Here is an 18,773-nt window from a genome sequence, read left to right on the forward strand (position 1 = left end):
GTTGACCTCTATCACAATCACAAATGGGGAGAGTGCTATTGCACTCATCTCCTACTCGCGAGTTTTCCATGGGCATCTAGTTGGCCACCGTGACAACAGGATGCTAGCTTAGATGACCTTTGGGCCTGATCCAATGGGTTTCTCCTTACATTATTATGGGATAATGTGAACCCAGCAGTGAAGGGCACAGAGGCAAATTGGTCTCCGCTTATATGGAACTGTCCATGCTGCCTAATAGGCATTTTCCATCGGGTCAGCCAGCATACAAAATTTATGTTTGTCAAGCTCTGCACTGAGAAGTAGTCGCACAATTGACCAAATATGACAGGGACCCATGAAGTGCAGTTACAACTTTGTATATCCAAACTTCCTGGTTCTGTAGATGTGCCTCATTGCAGTGGCACAGAGAGTGGCGTATGCTAACCTCATTACTGTGGAGCAAGGAGGTCGTGCCGAGGCCCCTATGATGCAGTCGCAATTCTTTTATAACAGACTAATGCCCAAAATGGGACGCGGGTGACGCTGGGGGTAAAAGCCTCAGCGCCTAGGGCTTGCCGATCGAAAGGTCGGCGGTTCGAATCCCCGCGGCGGGGTGCGCTCCTGCTGTTCGGTCCCAGCGCCTGCCAACCTAGCAGTTCGAAAGCACTCCCGGGTGCAAGTAGATAAATAGGGACCGCTTACTAGCGGGAAGGTAAACGGCGTTTCCATGTGCGGCTCTGGCTCGCCAGAGCAGCGAGGTCACGCTGGCCACGTGACCAGGAAATGTCTTTGGACAGCGCTGGCCCCCGGCCTCTTGAGTGAGATGGGTGCACAACCCTAGAGTCTGTCAAGACTGGCCCGTACGGGCAGGGGTACCTTTAATTCCCAAAATAAAGCACAGTGCGCTTAATGGCAGCCAGTAAGGTCTACATGATGGTGGTTCTGTAGCAATTAGGGATCGGGGAGGAATGCGTTTCGTCCGCTTTTCACGGTGGTCCAGCCCAATCCAACACTCCTGAACTCTCAGAACTACACAAATTACACTGATTTTGCAGTGCATTTTCAGGGTGCACAAAGTACGCAGAGGATGTGCTCAAAATACGTGCTTTACAGGTGAATGCACTGAAATGCATCAAAAAGTGCGTCTTTCATGTAAAATGTATGTCTTTTACATGAAAGGCACATGCAAAATACATACGATTCAGATGCGGTCTGGTCATGTCTTCCTTCGAAAAATCCACTTGCCGCTGGGTGGCACCGACCTATGATCATGCTTGTTTGAAGGCTTGGTTGCTAAAGGAATCAGTAGGAGACAAGGCCATGTTCCTAAGCATTCTTTCTTTGTGTTTTGCTTTCTCAATCCCCCCCCCCTCTTACTTTGTTAACCTGGTCTGTTGCTCGGTAACTTACCTGTCTGTATAAACCAGTCCCCTTTCTGTCCATTTCATGCGTCAGAAGCAGGCTTTTGTCTACCAAACCTCATGATGTAATAAAGCCATGAACTTGCTCGAGCGAAGCCAATGGGACATCAGTACTTGCATCACAGACCATGATGGAAGGCCTTATTTTGGTCTTCCGGTCACTCAAGACGAGTCAATGCCATGGAATATGCTAAAAGGATCAGTTGCTCCTTTCTGCACATTCCACAAAACGCAGAGGCTGTCAAGCACACCCTTCTCTGTGTTGTTGAAGTTTTGGCCTGATGGTTCTCTCTCTCCCAATTGTGCCTCTCAAGCCTCGTCACGTTCATTCAAGCCATGTAAACCAACATGGGCTTCAAGAGTCAGAGCGCTGACCAGAAGGGCTTTGCTCGTTTCCTTTCTCTCTGGGCACAAAAGACCCCCACGCTCGCCTGGCTTCGCTGTTCATTTTGAACAAACAACTGGAGCCAAAGCAACCAGATGAGACTGACATCTGTCTCTTTAACTCTTGCCAAGTCACTGCTGTTCCATGGCTGGCAGGGAAGGAGAGGGGCTGCCAACGCCAAGTTCTCTTGGAAAGGCACGGTGCATTCCTTGTTACTCTCCCTCCTTCCATCTCCCTCGCCTGCCTCTTCCCTCTCGTGCATCTGGTGCTTCTGCCGTGGCTGGAAAGAGAGCAATAGGATGGAAGTCGGGGAGGAGATCAACGCTAAGAGGGGGACAGAGCCTGTAATTTATAAGACCACACCCTGTTTAAAAGGCAGAGAGAGAGAGAGAGAGAGGCCCTGCTATACATTTAAAGCACTCACATACACTTTAACAGCTCCCCCCCCCCCAAGAAATCCTGGGAAACGTGGTTTGTTAAGGGTGCTGGGAGATGTAGCTTTGTGAAAGGTCTCCTCTAACACCTCTCGGCACCCTTTATCAAATTATAGGTCCCAGGGTTTGCCGGGGGACGCTGTGCCTGTTAAAGTGGTACGGTGGGAATGTGGCGTGGGAGGTGCTAGCCCTCCAGAAGAGATACAGCTACCAAGGTGAGAAGAGCAATAGCTGCAAGGACTAACACACAATAAAACAGAAGAAGGTTTTCAAGAGGTGTCCGATCCTGGAACCGTGCCTTCCTTGGAGCGCAACACCCCCTGCAAAATCTCCAGCGTTTTGCGGACAAAAATAGGACGGCTCTTGCCCAGGCGTAATACCTGGGAGAGTCCCAGTAGACCTGTCTTAAGCAAACAGGTGCCCTCCAGATAGTTTGGTCTCTAGCTCACTCTTTCCCTGACTATTGGCTGTGCCAGTTAGGGAAGCTGTGGTCCCCAAACAACTAGTCTGAAGAAGGCTGCTGAAGGCAATACAGTCAGCTTGGCCCTTGGTCTGACATAGACAGGGCAGTTTCCTGCCTTCCTAACACCTAATATTCCTAAGCATATGTACTTTTTATGCCATTTCAATGAAGCTTTCCCTGATTTCTCCCAGCAGACAAATTATGGGCAAGCAGGTGGGTGAGTGGCTTCCTAGTGGATTAGTCAGTTGGGGCTGTTTCAGGAAAATGGGATCGGATGAAGTACATTCTGCTATAATGTCTAAAGGAAAACATAGGGCTCACACTTAAACTTTGCTCCACATTGCTAGGTGGAGGTTTGGTCTTTACAGGTCCTTGTTCAAGTGGGGGGTTTTTTGGGGGGGTACCTTGCCGCTTCCCCCCCAAAAAACCCCACTATTGGCCACTGATTAGGAGCAAATGGCAATTCACAGAAAACCTGAATTGCTGTTTACTCATTTCAGTGGTAATCATCAGGTTTCCTCAAGGAAAGCTGCAGGGCAAAAACAAAGAAAATGCACTCGGGTATGGATCAGGAAAGTTCATATCTTTGCCTAGAAAGCATGCAGGGCAGAAGGTGGATAAACCCTCAGCCACATACACAGATTAACTTTCTCCTGCATATTGGAGCTTCTGCAACTTCCACCAGAGATGGGAAACGGGGCCGTTCCAATCTCGCCCCAATAAATTTATCATGGTGACTGCGTCTTGCTCACAGTTTGGTTGGCCTCCATAGTCCAGCGGCTATTTGGGGAGGACAGGTGCAGCCAGAAGCTTAGGTGTCCCTTGCAGTGGGCAGCTATCAAAGCAGCCAGCCTCTTGAGTGAATATTTAACGCTCAGATCTGCAGGGGTTAAAAGCAAAGCACAGTTCCTGTTCAGAGGGCAGAAACGGAGCCTCTGAGCAGGAGTTGTGCCCAGCGCCCTTGAGAGCTGGAAAAAAAAAGAGGGCACAAATTATCCTCTCTTTTTTTAACTTAAAAGTCTCCTCTGCAGGACCGAACAGCCTGTCCTAACCCCTAGACCCCTTTCTGAGATTTTAGCAGCTGGTTTCGTCAGCAGGCCAATATAAGGAGGGCACAGAGGTCAGAGTCTGAGCTCCTGTCCCTGATTTATCAGCCGCCACCAGCAGGCTTGTGGCAAAAGCAAGGTCGGAACCCGATCCTGCAGCAAGCGCGCGTGGGCCGCGCAGAGACTGGCAGGGTCTGGAGGGCTCCTTTTATCTGCTAGGAGAACGTGGGCGAGTTACAGGTCGAAAGTTGCTTCTCTGCCAGCCAGAACTGGCGCCTGGGCCGCCTCCTGTTGCGTCCTGTTCTCAGATCTTACGTTCCCAGGAATGAAGAAAGGTGACCTGATTTCTGCTATCCCCAAACCGCAGAGTGACGATTTGACTTTGCTCAGAAGTCCAGCTGCATGCAAACTCTGTTTTAGCTGCTCTGCCTTCAGAAGGCATGGATGGGTGCGTGTGTGAGGAACAGGGTGCCATTTGAAGGCATCCAGAAACAGGGCACTCTGGATAAACGAAAGGAAGCACAGAAAGGCAAAAGTTGAGCTGCTGCTGCTGTACGTCTTGGGCTCAGAGGCATGTTCCGCAGAGCTGTTTTGCTGGGAGGGCCTTTCGCTGACACAGCATTTTGGGGGAGCATCCTTTGTTTATTCACAGCACACCACTTTCAGGCTTCGGATGTAAACAAGAAAGCCTTCCTTTTCTTCTCTTTTTCGCACCATCTTAGACTCCCCACGGTATGGTGCCAGCAGCCAAAACAACAACAGTCCAACTCCGTGGAATTGGATTCTTCCAAACACCTTTTCCGCCGTTAGGGGAAATACATTTTCCCCCTCCTTTTCCTCCCCCTGGAGCCATGCCTGCTTCGCTATGTGTGAAGACTCAAGATTTAACTCTTTATTTATTAGTGTGTTGTAGTTCACCCTGCTCTTCGTTTCATCTTCACAACAACCCAGAGAGGTAGGTTAGGCTGAGAGGCAGAGAGTGGCCCAAAGGTCACCCATTGAGCGCCGGGCCTGAGTGCGGATTTGAACTGTACTCTCCAGTTGTCCTAGTATGACACGCCAACCACTAAACCAGTGGGCTTTCTCCTACATTCAAATTGTTCACACGTAAAAAGCAAAGGTAGATGTGTTGGTCCATGGAGAAGGGGGAACTCCTCAAATCCACAGCTAGGCAATGCCTTTATTAAGGTCAGCTGAAAACATTGCAAAATTGTGGCAAGCTTTCGAGTTCTCAGGACTCGAAATCAGGTGGAATGCTACGCATAGCAGGGGGTGATGGGGAACAAGAAAAAAAATGGGGGGAATCCGACAACAGAAAGACCCGAAATTGGGCTGTGTGCTGTCTCTACGAGGTCAGCTTATGGACTCCGTTCCAAGATGGATATGGCTGGCTGAATATGTCTCTCCCAGGTGATTACAGATATCAGGTTACTCACCTAATGGAGAATTAGCTGCTCCCCATTTCTGAGAAATCGGCTCTACAAAAATCCTCCCACTCATTCCGTTTCCTTCTTGGCTGAGATAGCACTATGTAAGAACCATTTATTTCAACCCAAAACTTTGGCAAGATAAAGGGGTTAGCTGGGATCCCCCGTAGCAGCGGAAATATCCATTCTTTGCCTGGAGGAATTGGATCAAAACAATCCAATTTTTTTTTTGCAATCAATGGATTGGAACAAGTCTCCGTTATATAGTGAATGCCCCCACCCCCATTTTCTGTAGTACAGTAGACCTAGATGGCTACCACTCTGGAAAGCAAGTGAAAGTAATTTCACACACACCAATTTGCTTCCAATTTGTTCTCTGAAAGCTGGGGTAAAAAAAAAACCCACTTTCACTGCCTCCAACCCATGCAACTAAGAGAAAAGGTTCTTTAAACATGCACCCAGAAATGGAAGGAAGACAACAATAAGGAAGGAACTCTCATGGGACTGGAGCATCTGATTGGCTACCGTGAGAAAAGGATGCTGGAATATATGGACCACTGGCCTGATCTAGCAGGCTCTGCTTACGTCCTTATGTCCTCCCTGGGTAGACCCCACCCTGGCATTGTGGACTCCTCTCCTGACGCCCACATATAGAGGAGGGGGCCTCCATGCATATAGTTCAGGCATGTCCAACAGGTAGATTGTGATCTACCGGTAGATCACTGGACGTCTGCGGTAGATCACTGGTAGATCATTGGCTCAACCCAAAGATGCTGAACAACTGTGACTCCCCTAAAAAGAGCTCAACATTTTACCTCCTCAACAACTTTGACCCGAACCCCCCCAAAATGGGCCTTCCTCCTTCCTAAACAGAGCTCAACAACTTTGACCTGAACCCAAAAAAAGGGGGTAGATCACTGCCAGTTTTTAACTCTGTGAGTAGATTGCAGTCTCTTGGGAGTTGGCCACCCCTGATATAGTTTACCATGCAGAGACTTCTCTGGAATTTACAGCCCTGAACTATCAGGTTTGCAGATTCCGGGGACGTTTTCACGTGTGCAACCGCGTGTGTGGAGACCCCCAAGCTATAGACTCCTGAATTGGGCTCTAGCCTCTGTTTGTTGGCTGGTGGGTCACTCAAATGAATTTCTTACCTCAGTGCAAACAATTCCTAATGGGATTCTCCCTCTTTTTCCTCCCTCTGGCAGGTGTTGACAGAGAATGGCTTCGGCACGATCACCACTGAGATCCGCGAGGCTCCAGAGTTCTATTACGCTGAAGAATACCACCAGCAGTACCTGAGCAAGCACCCTAATGGCTACTGCGGACTTGGAGGCACTGGGGTTTCCTGCCCGATCGGCGTCTAAAAGAGATCTTTCCTCCTGCGACCACCTCAGCACCTTAAAGCAAGATGTCGGACGCAAAGGGACACGCTCTGAATCTTTTCTACCATTTGGCTGCAGTCTTCGGGGTGCTCTCCCCACGAGTGAATGCCGTGAAATAAAAGGCACCTGCTTGCAAAGAAAGGCTGAGAGCCGAGCTATACATTTAGCAGAGCCACATGCCTAGAGTCCTTGTTGGACTCCACCACTTCAGGATGCAGACGGGGAAAATCACTTTTGTTTCATGCTCCTCCATATAAGTAAAAACGAATTCACAGCATAAAGAAAATCAGCTCATTGGATGCCTCAACTGGTGTACTGCCATAGCCTGGAATATTAATTTTCTACGCACAAAGTGTTTGGGTTTTTTAAAAAAAGAAAGGGGAGCATTGAAAAACGCACTCCCCCGTTCTACATTCTGAAGTGGTGCAGTCCAGGAAGGCCTGTAATGTGTAATTTTGTGGAATCTACATGGCTCGGGATCCCAACACAAGCACCTTAGGTGGGCATAGACTCTTTAGTGGAACCCAGGGATGGACTGGGTGTTTCACGCTGTGTACCAACATTAGCCCTGGAATCTGAAGGGGGTGTGGAAGGCAAGGCTGTGTGTTCCCATGCAGGAGAGAGAAGAGATAGAAAAACAAGATGATGGGGGTGAAAGGGCAACAGAGAAAGAGCAAAATATCTGCACACCCCTCTAGCTTCTTTGCTCATACTTGCAAAGCCCCCGTTCAGTTGTTCAAGCCCCGTATTTTGCAGGGTTGACGGGGATATTCTGGTTGCCCCCACCTTCTGTTGCTTCCCTGTCACCCAACCTCCACCATCCTCCATGCACCAGGGCTGAAGGTTTGAAGCGAGCAACCTCTGCAGACTCCCACACACACACAGGATTTAGAAGCCAGTTTTGTAGAGCTCTGTATCACCAGCATGACACCCCAGCGTGAGGAAAGCAGTCTTCACATCTCCCACCGCCGATTCATGCAGCGGGTTAGGGGCGAGAATGTGACAAGAGAGGGTGGGGATGGCAAGAATGGCCCCTCTTCTCCCACGATGGAATCCTGATGGTGTGAATTCATTTTGAAACTGGTGCCAGAGCTCAGTTATATCAGTCTTCATTCAGCTAATGCCTTAATTCTGTGGGTTCAGGCAGCCACAGATCTTTTACGTGTGCTCTTGCAGAAGTTACCGTATTTTTTGCTCTATAAGACTCACTTTTCCCCTCCCAGAAGCCAGAACAGCAAGAGGGATTGCTGCTTTCACTGCACAGCGATCCCTTTTGCTGTTCTGGCTTCTGGGATTCAGAATTTTTCCCCTCTTGTTTTCCTCCTCCCAAAACTAGGTGCGCCTTATGGTCTGGTGCGTCTTATAGAGCGAAAAATACGGCAATTCTGTTGGGAGGCATTTTGGGAGGAGAGCTACATGGGCACAACTGAGATGCTTTTGCAGCTGTGGTATATAAAGCTTCTGCTATCCTCTCGGGCCGGGGAATTTGCTGGAAATAAGTGTGAAAATTGAGAGCTTGGACTGTGGGGAAGTCTCTTGACTGAAGGAGGAGCCGCAAGGTTTGATTTCTGTAGCATCAGATGTGCAGTTTTATAAGCTCCTCAGCCCTTGGGTACCCTTCTGTTACTGCCCCAGATGTCTGTGGCATGCAATTCCCACCCCCATCCCCCCAAAAAGGACTCCTGTGATTCTCTCCCCAGTCCTTCACTCAGTCGTAAAGAATGCAGTTGTTTCTTATTTGCGAGAGCACCTACGACATGGGGGAAGCTAAAGAAACTTGGCTTCTCTTGGTCTGGATCGACAAGGAGACTGTATCAAATGTAATGCAATAAAGAGCGACAGGTTGCTAAGGAAAAAAGATGTCTTGTGCTGTTATCTCGAGTCCATGTACCCAAGCCTTGGAGCTGCTTTTTGGCTCTATACAACGAGGCTGCCGACCTGAGCTTGGAGACTCAGTTTCATTTACCACTCCCCTCTGTAAAGCTACAGATCAGGTCCCTCCATAACTAAGATGCCCACCGCTGGAACGCCAACCAGCTAATCAATCCTTGCACCACCGTTCTGCCCGCTTCTATCGTCTTCCGTGGCAAACAAATGTGGGTTGGATCGTTTTGATGGCCACATGCTCAAAGCCACAGACCCATGACCGCTTCAGGGCATTCTCCTTCTGCCCTGCAGTTGGGTGGTGGGAATGGGTCACGTGGCGTAGGCGCCAACTCCCCGGGGCACCCACGAAATTCCCCATGGAGGGGTCGGGCACCCCCTTTGGTGCCAAGGCCATGCACGCTGCATGGCACCCACGGTCGTGGGGCCAAACTGGCTCGGTGGTGAGCAACATTCCCCACCACCACCCATCCTTTTCAATGTTTGTCCTTGGTTAGGGTCTAACATGTGATTCTGCCCTCCTTCCCGAGCTGCCCCCCTCATCCTTAGAAGGCATGGTTCCTATAGTAACAGAGCGCATTGTGTGGAAGCGTTATACCTCCGAATTGTTCTGTTGTTCACCGTCAAGGAACCTGGCCCTATCTAATTTCCTAGGCGCAGGGGTGAAAAGGCGAATAGAGCATAATAGCGCTGCAGCTGATTCTTTACTCGTGGCTGCCTTCACCTCTTTGGTTACTATTGGCCGGGTGGCAGGAGAGGAAGGCCCATTTCCATGGAGCAGTAAGAAATTGCAGCCTTGAAGCCGCCGTGCCTTTTGCACAAAGAGATTGGATTTATTAGCAAATCGGATACCACGGGCCTTGAGCTCAGCAAGTGTCTGGAGTGGTTTTTCTCATTCCGGAAAACATATGCCCCCCTTCAGCTGTTTGGGGCTATATGCATTGCTATGCTGGGCTGCCGCCATTTGGAAAGAGATTTCGCTCGGTCTCTTATGTTCGTAAGTGCTGCGCATGGATGCAAGACACACCTGCCCATTATCTCCATGGTTTTTTTAGGCATTTCGGCAACCCACCACATAAAGGGTTCCTGGTTATTTGTAACCTGGATTACAACACTGCGACCTGACATAGCTAGAGGAGCTGCCATATTGGGCCCCACCTGCCCTATACATTGAAAGCAGATTTTCAACCCAAAATGCGTACAAAAAAAACCTCACAGAGCAGATGCATTTGTCACTAGATTCCTGGTGTGTGTTTCTACATTAATATACCGTATTTTTTGCTCTATAAGACGCGCCAGACCACAAGACGCACCTAGTTTTTGGAGGAGGAAAACAAGAAAAAAAATATTCTGAATCTCAGAAGCCAGAACAGCAAGAGGGATCACTGCGCAGTGAAAGCAGCAATCCCTCTTGCTGTTCTGGCTTCTGGGATAGCTGCGCAGCCTGCATTCGCTCTGTAAGACGCACACACATTTCCCCTTACTTTTTAGGAGGGAAAAAGTGAGTCTTATAGAGCAAAAAATACGGTAATTTAATTTCTAAAATAGCAGCGGTGGGGATTATGCTACCTGGTGTAAAGTTTTTGGGTAGTACATGCCCGGAGACTGGTGGTTATTTGTGTGTGGTGTATGTGTGTGTGTGTGTACACACACACACACACACACACACAGCTCATTTGAAAAGCCACTGTCAGGGGTTCAGGAGCAGAGGCACAGGAGAGGGAGGAAATAGAGAGCGAGGGGGAGGAGTCCGAAGGAAATGTCAGCGATGACAGCAATCCGAGGTCTCTGAGTCTTTCCAGTGAATCGGAAGATTCACAGAAAGAGGCCCCCATGGTCAGGGCAAGGGGGGTGCCGAGGGGGACACCCCAGGAAGAAGGGGCCAGGGGGGACTCAGAGAGCAGCAGTTGGAAATCTGGACCAGCGTCCACACCAGAGTGGAGTAGAGGGGAGGAGTCCCAGGCATCGGGATCAGGCAGCGCGCTGACAGCGGGAGGACATGAGGCAGGAGTGGCCACGCCTCCATCGGAGAGCGAGGAAACGGTCGAGAGGAAGGTGGAAGGCTGCGCGCGCGCGCCAAGTTCAAATGTACAGGAGGGGGCAGCAGTTGGCAGCCCGGATAGGGAGCCAGGTCCTAAAGCCCGCCGAAGAGAGAGGGAGGAGTCAGGGGGGTCCACGTCTGCGTCGGAGGAATCCAGGAAGGAAGGGACCCCGGGGGGTAGCAGGACCCAGAGGAGAAAGGAGAGACGGAAGAGGTGGAGTAAGGCTAGAGTCTTAAACTGGTGTACAGGGGGCGGGGATTCAGATGGAGCTTCGCCGGTCTAGACCCTAGACGTAGAGCTGGGGCGCTGAGGCTTGGAAATGGAAACTATACTTCAATAAAGACTTTGTTACATTACTACCGGCTAGCGTTGGTCCTCTGTGAGCTGGGACCAGGAGCCAGCTCTGACAGCCACCTTCCCTTTTCTTCCTTGGGATTGCCAAATCTTGACATTGGCTCCCTTGTGACGCTTCCTCCTTTCAGTATTCAGGTGTCCCCCTGGGGAATTTAACAGAGGCTAGATATCCGCAGGTTGCCAGCCTTCCAACTCACCGCCAGGCCCAGCATTCCATTATGACATCACCGCAAGGGAACAGGCTGGTGGGTGACATCACATGGGGACTGGCAACGTGGGAGGAACTGTGAGTGATGTCACTTCTAGGCAAACAGATTGCTTATGTCCCGTACAATGAGGAATGATGGGATTGCTTCTTGTAGCTTCTGGTCTGAACATGAAGACAGAGGGCCTCTTTAGAACGAGGCTGAAATGCTACAGCGCCTTCTCCTGTTGCTAGCATCCTTCACGAGAATCTCCCATACAGGTAGGCGGATTCTGTTTCCGCGGTACTTGGTTTATTCCTGGTAGCTAGGCGGCAAAAAGCCCTCAGTCTTGGTGCTGTCCACAGGAACCAGGGGGGGAAAGAAAGCGGGTTTGAAACGACTCATCGTACTGCAAGGCCCATGGCCAAGACACACGCTTCCAGCCAAGCCTGGCCTCACTTTCCTTAGTCTGCCATATGGGCATAAATCTTTCAGGGAATGAAATAATTCTGCTATCTCTTGACAGAGCTACAGGCCTTGCCCCCTGTGCATTGTGGCCTGTGGCCTGAATTCAAAGCCATCTCAGGATCAGGATCCGAGATACTTCCCTGGCAGGCCAGCATCCAATCAAATGAGCTGCATTTCTGTGGAGGTGTGATCCTGAGCAGTTGGTGGGTCCTGTCAGCAGCTCACTGCTACACGGAGGAACTGTGAGTACTGAGGATTGCCTTTAAGTAGATAGCAAGTTGTCTTTAAAGAAAAATAAAATTCCCTGTGTTATTTCAATGGATGAATTAAGAGTATGATCCATAAATAACCTTTGTCCCTGAGGAAGCTCACACTCCAAACACTCTTTAGAGCAATCTTCAAATAATAATGCTATATAATAATCGCGAACGCCTCCTTTGAGTATGGATCCTAAGCACCATCCATACACAACAGGGAGGGATCAACAGGCTCACGTTCAAATACACACACATATATATAATGAAAATGTAAGAATGTTGTCATGCTGCAGTTCACCTGGCTGCAGACAGGTGGTGCTATGAACTACACTGTGATGGCAAGCTTGGGTCGCAGAGCTGTTAGGCCATTACAACAGGCAAGGAGGAGGGAACTGGAGATGAGAACCAGGGAAGGAGGCAGGAAGGCGGGCAGCTGGTGGCCCAGGTGAGTGAGCAGGCAGGCAGCCCACCCAGGTGAGCAAGCATTCCAGGCAAGCCGTAGAAGTTTGACATGGCCTGTGGGGAAGGGGTGGTTTTGACAAGGTGCAAAGAGACACTCGGAGGGGGAAGAGGAAGGAAACAGATGAGAGAATGGAAGACAGAAAGACAAGTCAGCCAGGTGGCACATGGACCAGGTGAGTAGGTGGGCACCCCAGACAGGCGAGTGGGTGGCCCAGGGGTGCTTTGGGAACGAGTAAGAGGAGCAGTCGTATCTTGGAAGTTGAACAGAATCAGTTCCAGAAGTCCGTTCGACTTCCAAAAGCGCGACTTCCGATTGGCTGCTCACCAAAACGTTCGGAAACCGAAACACTCACTTCCGGGTTTCAGTCATTCGGGAGCTAAGACATTTGAGATCCAAGGTACGACTGTGCTAGAAAAAAAAAATACTCAAGGAGAGGGAGGTCAAATGGCTTAATGCTTAATGACTACTAAGCATGCCCATTGGACAGCGCTGCCCAACTGTTGGGTGGGTGGAATGTTGGGGGGTTGGGGGGGAGCACATGGATCCCAGCACACCATATGTTGCCCCACAAGCCTTCCCCACCCTTTCTAAGCTGTTTTATGCTAATTCAAGTCAACGGTTCATTGGGACACAGCCCTGGGGTTCATTGTTTGATCTTTGTTGATGCTCTGCCTCTGTTTCCTTTGTCCCCAAGTCCTTCAGATCTCCATGTGGTGGTTGCTTTGAATGGGCATGAATTGGAGAGAATGAAGTTGGACAGGGTGCTCATCCACGAGGAGTTTGACTGTACAAACCTGAACAACGACGTTGCTCTGCTCCTGCTGGCCTCCCCAGTAGAGTTCGGTGAAGAGAGGACTCCCATTTGCCTGCCCTTGCTGCAGGACCTTGGAGCGTGGCAAGACTGCTGGGCTGCAACTTGGAGATCCGCCACACCTGGTATGGCATTTTCTAGTCCAGGGCTCAGTCAAAAATACTCCCCTGAGTTTGCCGCACACACATGCACTCGCTGCTGTAAGTCGGAGCAGATGGGGTGTGTGAATGTGCAGGTATCCATTGGCTCAGTCTGCACTTCAAGGTGAAACTATCAAATCCACAGTTTCCGAAACCACATGCGAACCCAAACACAGCTGCCCCCATTGAAATTCGCAGTTGAATTTTGCAGTGCAATTCTCCAGCCAAGTATCGTGCTGAAAATTCATATGCTTGTGTAACGTGTACATGAAAACTCAAGTACTGGTGTAAAATAATACAGAAAAACACATTATGTTAGGGAGAGTTGCTTTGCAAAAATGTGTGCGTGTGACAAAATTGCATAGAAACAAGAAATTTGTACTAAGGTGCTGACTAATTCTCGTGAGAACTTTAAAGGGTTTTCCTCCCCAAACTGATAGGAAGATACAGATAACCGAACTTAAGGTTTAGGGAGATTTTAGGAATGAAAAACGGAGAGAAACCAAAACTGTTGGACTCTGAGCTTGATTGCAGCAGCTAGACTGCTGACTGGGAGTGGCTGCCGAGACCACATAACACCAGTCTTGAAAAACCTACATTGGCTCCCAGTATGTTTCCAAGCACAATTCATAGTGTTGGTGCTGACCTTTAAAGCCCTCGGTCCAGTATATCTGAACGAGTGTCTCCACCCCCATCATTCTGCCCGGACACTGAGGTCCAGCTCCAAGGGCCTTCTGGCGGTTCCCTCCCTGGGAGAAGCCAAGTTACAGGGAACCAGGCAGAGGGCCTTCTTGGTAGTGGCACCCGCCCTGTGGAACGCCCTCCCATCAGATGTCAAAGAGAACAACAACCACCAGACTTTTAGAAGACACCTGAAGGCAGTCCTGTTTAGGGAAGCTTTTAATGTTTGATGCATTACTGTATTTTAATATTTTGTTGGAAGCTGCCCAGAGTGGCTGGGGAAGCCCTGCCAGGTGGCGGGGTATAAATAATAAATTATTATTATTGTTATTATTGAACTGGGAACTCAATGACTTGTGACAGAGACCTCCCCACGAGATCTCACTGGGAGGTACCAGCACAAAATGATTTAGAGCCAGTGGCGTAGCATGGGTTGTCAGCACCCGGGGCAAGGCAAGTAATTTGCACCCCCTAACCCGTGGATTTGAGCCCCCTAACCCCCAGATGTTGCACCCGGTGTGGCCGGCCCCCCCCGCACCCCCCACATTACGCCACTGTTTAGAGCAAGTGGGAACACCAACCTTTTTAGCTGGCAGGCTATAGATTTGGCCTCTGAATTGCCCAGACCTCTTGCCCTTGCCCTGGCCAGCAGTACAACCCCTTCCACCTTGATGCCGTGCCATCAGCATCTGAGGCCCCTCTTGCGCTTTGAGAAACACAGGCTCTCCTGTTCTCAATTGCAGAGCAGCACAAGTCTCCATGCTGCACAGACCGCCGAGGGCTAAACAAAGCCCCCGCCGTCCCATTCACCCCTTTCTTCTCCCGTCTTTTCTGAATGGCACTGCCTCCCCCTCTTTCCTCTGTGCCTGCAGGCGACGAGAACACACCGACCAGAGTGCTAAAGAAAACGGAAATGTCTCTGGTCGGCGGGGAGACCTGTTCCAAGAGCGTACAGGGCCTGACGGAGGGCATGCTGTGCGCCGTCTCTGACGAAGGAGGGAAGGAGACCTGCAAGGTATAATGAACCTGGCCCTGTATTGCTGTGCCGCAGGCTGGGGAGGCAGGATGGATGCGGTAATGATCTTCGATCTCTTCCCCGGGCTTCCTGGGGGCTGCTAATGTTTCTCTGCACAGCCTCCGGAGGGATGGGGGAAGACTTATTTTAGCAAGCGTACAAGTAGGGGAAGTCCTGGTCACCTACAAGGATATACAAGCCGCGTCCTCCTGTCTTGTTTTGAGTCCCAAAAAGGGGAAGAGAGATGTCTTCATGTTCCTTTATCCCTCCTTTTGATTATGTTTGTTCCTCGCCCTCCCTTTTCTCCTTATGTCTCGTTAAGAGTTTGGGTGTAATCTTCAACACCTCCCTTTCCATGGAGGCGCAGATTGCAGCTATAACAAAGGCGGCATTTTTCCATCTCCCCTAAGCAGTTGGCTCCTTACCTCTCTCGCCCTGACCTAGCCACTGTGATCCACACGACGGCCACTTCCAGACTTGATTATTGTAACTCACTCTACATGAGGCTGCCCTTGAGACTGACCCAGAAACTCCAGCGGGTGCAGAATGCTGCAGCGAGACTTCTTACGGGGTCTTCGCTGTGAGATCACATTCACCCGGTGCTATACCAGCTGCACTGGCTCCCGGTGGAGTACAGGATCAGGTTTAAGGTGCTGGTTTTAACCTTTAAAGCCCTATACGGCCTAGGACCCTTGTACCTATGGGACCGCCTCTCCTGGTATGTCCCATGGAGGACCTTATGGTCTTCAAACAAAAACACCTTGGAGGTCCCAGGCCACAGGGTGGTTAGGCTGGCCTCAGCCAGAGCCAGGGCTTTTTCAGCTGCGGCTCCGATCTGGTGGAACGCTCTGTTCCAAGAGACTAGGGCCCTGCGGGACCTGACATCTTTCTGCAGGGCCTGTAAGACAGAGCTGTTCCACCAGGCCTTTGGCCAAGGCACAGTCTGACCCCCTCCTTTGGTAATCCTCACAGAACTCTCACCCAATGGTTGCCATTAATCTTATTTGAACTGATTTTAGAATGAACTGATTTTAGAATGTTGTATCATTTTACTGTTGTTAGCCACTCTGAGCCCGGCTTTGGCTGGGGAGGGCTGGATATAAATAAAATTTTATTATTATTTATTATTGTTCCCTCTTCTCCTTCCCCCTCCTCATTTTCTTGTCCTGCTTTTCTGCCTCCACTGATACACACTGTGTGTTCAGAGGAGTGAGCTTGTGGCTGGAGGAGGAAACTCTTTAGGAAGAGATGTATATTCTTTACTCAAGAGGAGGTTTTGCAGAGGTATGGAACCAGGGCTCCCCCCCCCCCAAGCCGGAACTCACCAGAACTTAGTTCCAATACCTCTCAGGTGGGCGCCATTGCCATTAAAAGAGAACGAGGGAGGTGTCTTTGCTGAGTTCCAGCACCTCTTTTTCTGGAAAAATAGCACTGGTTGAAACTGTATGGAAAATGCAGAAGGGAAAGGGAACAAGGGAGGGTGAGGAATTAATGTGGGGAATTTATAAACCACATGATTGCTATTTATTATCTATGATGTGCCTTCGACGTGTGGGGGGCTTCAAGACTGTGAGAGCAGAGGACTCCTGCCTTGAGGGGCACCCAATCTTCAACTGACACTGTGGAGATAACAAAGAAAAGGCATGAAATGGAGATTGGGGTAAATGGAGAAGAATATGCCTTTGTTTTGGTTGAAACACAGGCTCAGAAAATGTCTCCATTTATGTTTTTAGAAACATAAAAAAAAAAACCTAAAGTGGCTGAGTTTTCCGATAAAACTGAAAATCCACAATTCACGTTAGGGCCATTCCATGATTAGACCAACCCAATTGTCACTAAACTTTGGAGAAGCTTTTGATGCTTAAAGTCATTTGATGTGTAGTCATTGAACACCTAGCCTGGTGATGAAGGATTGTGGAAAACTCCCAACATTTGCACACTATTTTCTGGTGTTTTGGTTGCCCATCAAGTGGCTGTTGTGTGAATTTTGGGGCCCAAGGAGAGGAAAGTTTGCATATGGACCTTGAGAGAGCGACTGCGCTGTCTCAGATTTGGGATACACAACAGGGGTGTAACAACCCCTCACCACGAATAATAGCGCAAAGCTGGCAGCTTCCTTTCTGCTTCTCCAGAAAGCAGGGCCCGAAAACAGTGCTTTCGAATTGCAGGAATGAAGATTCCAACTAAACCTTAGGAATAACTTTCTGGCAGTAGGAGCTGTTCAGCAGTGCAATAGGCGACCTTGAAGGTTTGTAAACGAGTTTGGGTAGCCATCTGCGAAGGATTTATTCATTGCGATTCCTACATTGCGGGGGTTAGACTAGATGAACCATGGGGTCCCTTCCGATGCCACAATTCTATGAGGATGTTGACCTCTTTCTCTTGTGTCCTTCCGACCTCTCCCAGGATGACAGCGGGGCTCCTTTGGTTTGCACTTCCGGAGAAGACAGGAGATGGTTTGCGGTTGGACTAGGCAGTCAGGGTGAAGCCTGTGAAGGAAAGGGCAGCCCCGCTGTCTACACTATGGTTTTCAGCTACCTCAACTGGATAGAAGAGGTAACGGCCGAGGAAGGGAAACCATTTATCCCCGAAGGGGTGGACGTCGTCGTAGCCGATTCCGAAATCCCTCCTCCCGCTTTGGCTGAGTTTGAAGAGGTAACGGCTGAGGAAGAAAAACCATTAATCCCCGAAGCGGCGGACGTTGTCATAACTCATCCCGAAATCCCCGTTCCCGGTTTGGCTGGCTCTCCCTTCCTTTCCGCCCCCTGTGCCATTGCTTCTGTTCTGATGTCGATGCTTTTCCGTTTATTGTAATAAAATCCACTTTGCAAACACCCTCTCTCTGTCTTGCATGAGTTCTTGCTCGCTTTCTTCATGCGTAAAATAAATAAAGCTCCGAAAACGAAACCCGAGGGCCGTCAAATGAACATGCTTCTGGCACGTTCCCCCAGGGCTGACTTCTCGGGGATTTTTGCAAGTAGTGGCATGTTTTGCAATACGGAGGGACATCTTGTGGTTACACTGCACACTGCAGCCAGAGAGAGGCTGCGCTGCAACAGAATTTGCTGCGTACATACATCAACTGCTGCTGTAGGCCACAGACCACCTCTGGCCCACCCCTGGCAATCCAGAATTTGCCTCTGGCCCTCCTCTCTCAGACCTGCACCACCAGATATGCTACTCCGGGTCAGGATGCTACAGGAGTCTGTGTGTCCCCTTTTGACAGATGGGCAGCATCACTCACCTGTCAGTCACCTGATCTCAATCTCCATGACATCATGATGGGAGGGGTCATCCACAACATCTGGAAGGAAGCCAGTCGCAGAAGGATCGTTTGCATCACTGATAGTGCTGTTATTAATGGGTTTTGCCTCCCTGTATGCTCGCAAATCTGCAGTAAGAGCAATTGTTTGCAAAGAGGCTGCTGAGAAGTTCTCAGCGGGAGATGCGAATCATTCCTTCACACCTTTATCTTTTCATTCCCTGCCTTGTGGAAAGTTTCCCCCTCTTCCTGCCACTTTCCTCACCCTGTGTGTGTGTGTGTGTGTGTGTGTGTGTCTTTTTTTAAGGCTGTTTACTGGCTGTGGGGGAGAGAAACTTTCTTTATCTCTGTGCAGCTCCTGGCATCTATTAGGCATTCGAATCAATAGTACCGACCATTTATTTCTTAGATAAACAGAAATGCTTACCCCAAAAAATACACCAAGGCAGCATTCAGCATGCAAAATTACAATGAGGTAGATAAAAACATCACCAAAGATTAAGATTAACGTTTTTGTTTAACCCATTCTGCATTCCACATATTGGCAGTTACTGTGATATTCTCTTTTCCAAATATGTAGAAGTATTCGTTAAACCTCAACAAGTGTAATCTTTCTCCGTGTCTGCTCTGATACTGCTTTTCTTTTAGTATCTTCTCTCACCCCTTTCTTT

General features: G+C 49.5%; 2 protein-coding genes across 4 annotated transcripts in view; both read left to right on the forward strand.

Annotated features, from left to right (window-relative positions):
* Nucleotides 1-7,503, forward strand: part of MSRA (methionine sulfoxide reductase A) — a 194,125-nt gene extending 186,622 nt beyond the window's left edge. For all 3 annotated transcript variants that reach the window (XM_083432791.1, XM_083432792.1, XM_083432793.1), the window contains one exon: nucleotides 6,364-7,503. In XM_083432791.1, coding sequence (XP_083288917.1) covers nucleotides 6,364-6,522 — 159 coding nt within the window. In that variant the 3' untranslated portion in view covers nucleotides 6,523-7,503. The remainder of the gene's footprint in view (nucleotides 1-6,363) is intronic.
* Nucleotides 7,504-11,088: 3,585 nt separating this feature from the next.
* LOC310674544 (serine protease 55-like) lies at nucleotides 11,089-17,676 on the forward strand. Its single transcript, XM_083433839.1, has 5 exons — nucleotides 11,089-11,286; nucleotides 11,532-11,715; nucleotides 12,888-13,129; nucleotides 14,698-14,840; nucleotides 17,247-17,676. Exons 1-5 carry the CDS (start codon nucleotides 11,232-11,234, stop codon nucleotides 17,652-17,654), a joined length of 1,032 nt encoding a protein of 343 aa, XP_083289965.1. The 5' UTR covers nucleotides 11,089-11,231; the 3' UTR covers nucleotides 17,655-17,676.
* Nucleotides 17,677-18,773: the final 1,097 nt, after the last annotated feature.

The sequence above is a fragment of the Podarcis tiliguerta genome (genome assembly GCF_965153285.1).
Source record: "Podarcis tiliguerta genome assembly, chromosome: 3".
Classification (NCBI taxonomy): domain Eukaryota; kingdom Metazoa; phylum Chordata; class Lepidosauria; order Squamata; family Lacertidae; genus Podarcis; species Podarcis tiliguerta.

Bases quoted from the DNA above. Each gene is read 5' to 3' on its own strand.
- LOC310674544 (XM_083433839.1), top strand. From the start codon at position 11,232: ATGCTACAGCGCCTTCTCCTGTTGCTAGCATCCTTCACGAGAATCTCC. The intron at 11,716-12,887 runs GTGAGTACTGAG...TTTGTCCCCAAG, and splicing joins CACTGCTACACGGAGGAACT to TCCTTCAGATCTCCATGTGG. The intron at 14,841-17,246 runs GTATAATGAACC...GACCTCTCCCAG, and splicing joins GAGGGAAGGAGACCTGCAAG to GATGACAGCGGGGCTCCTTT.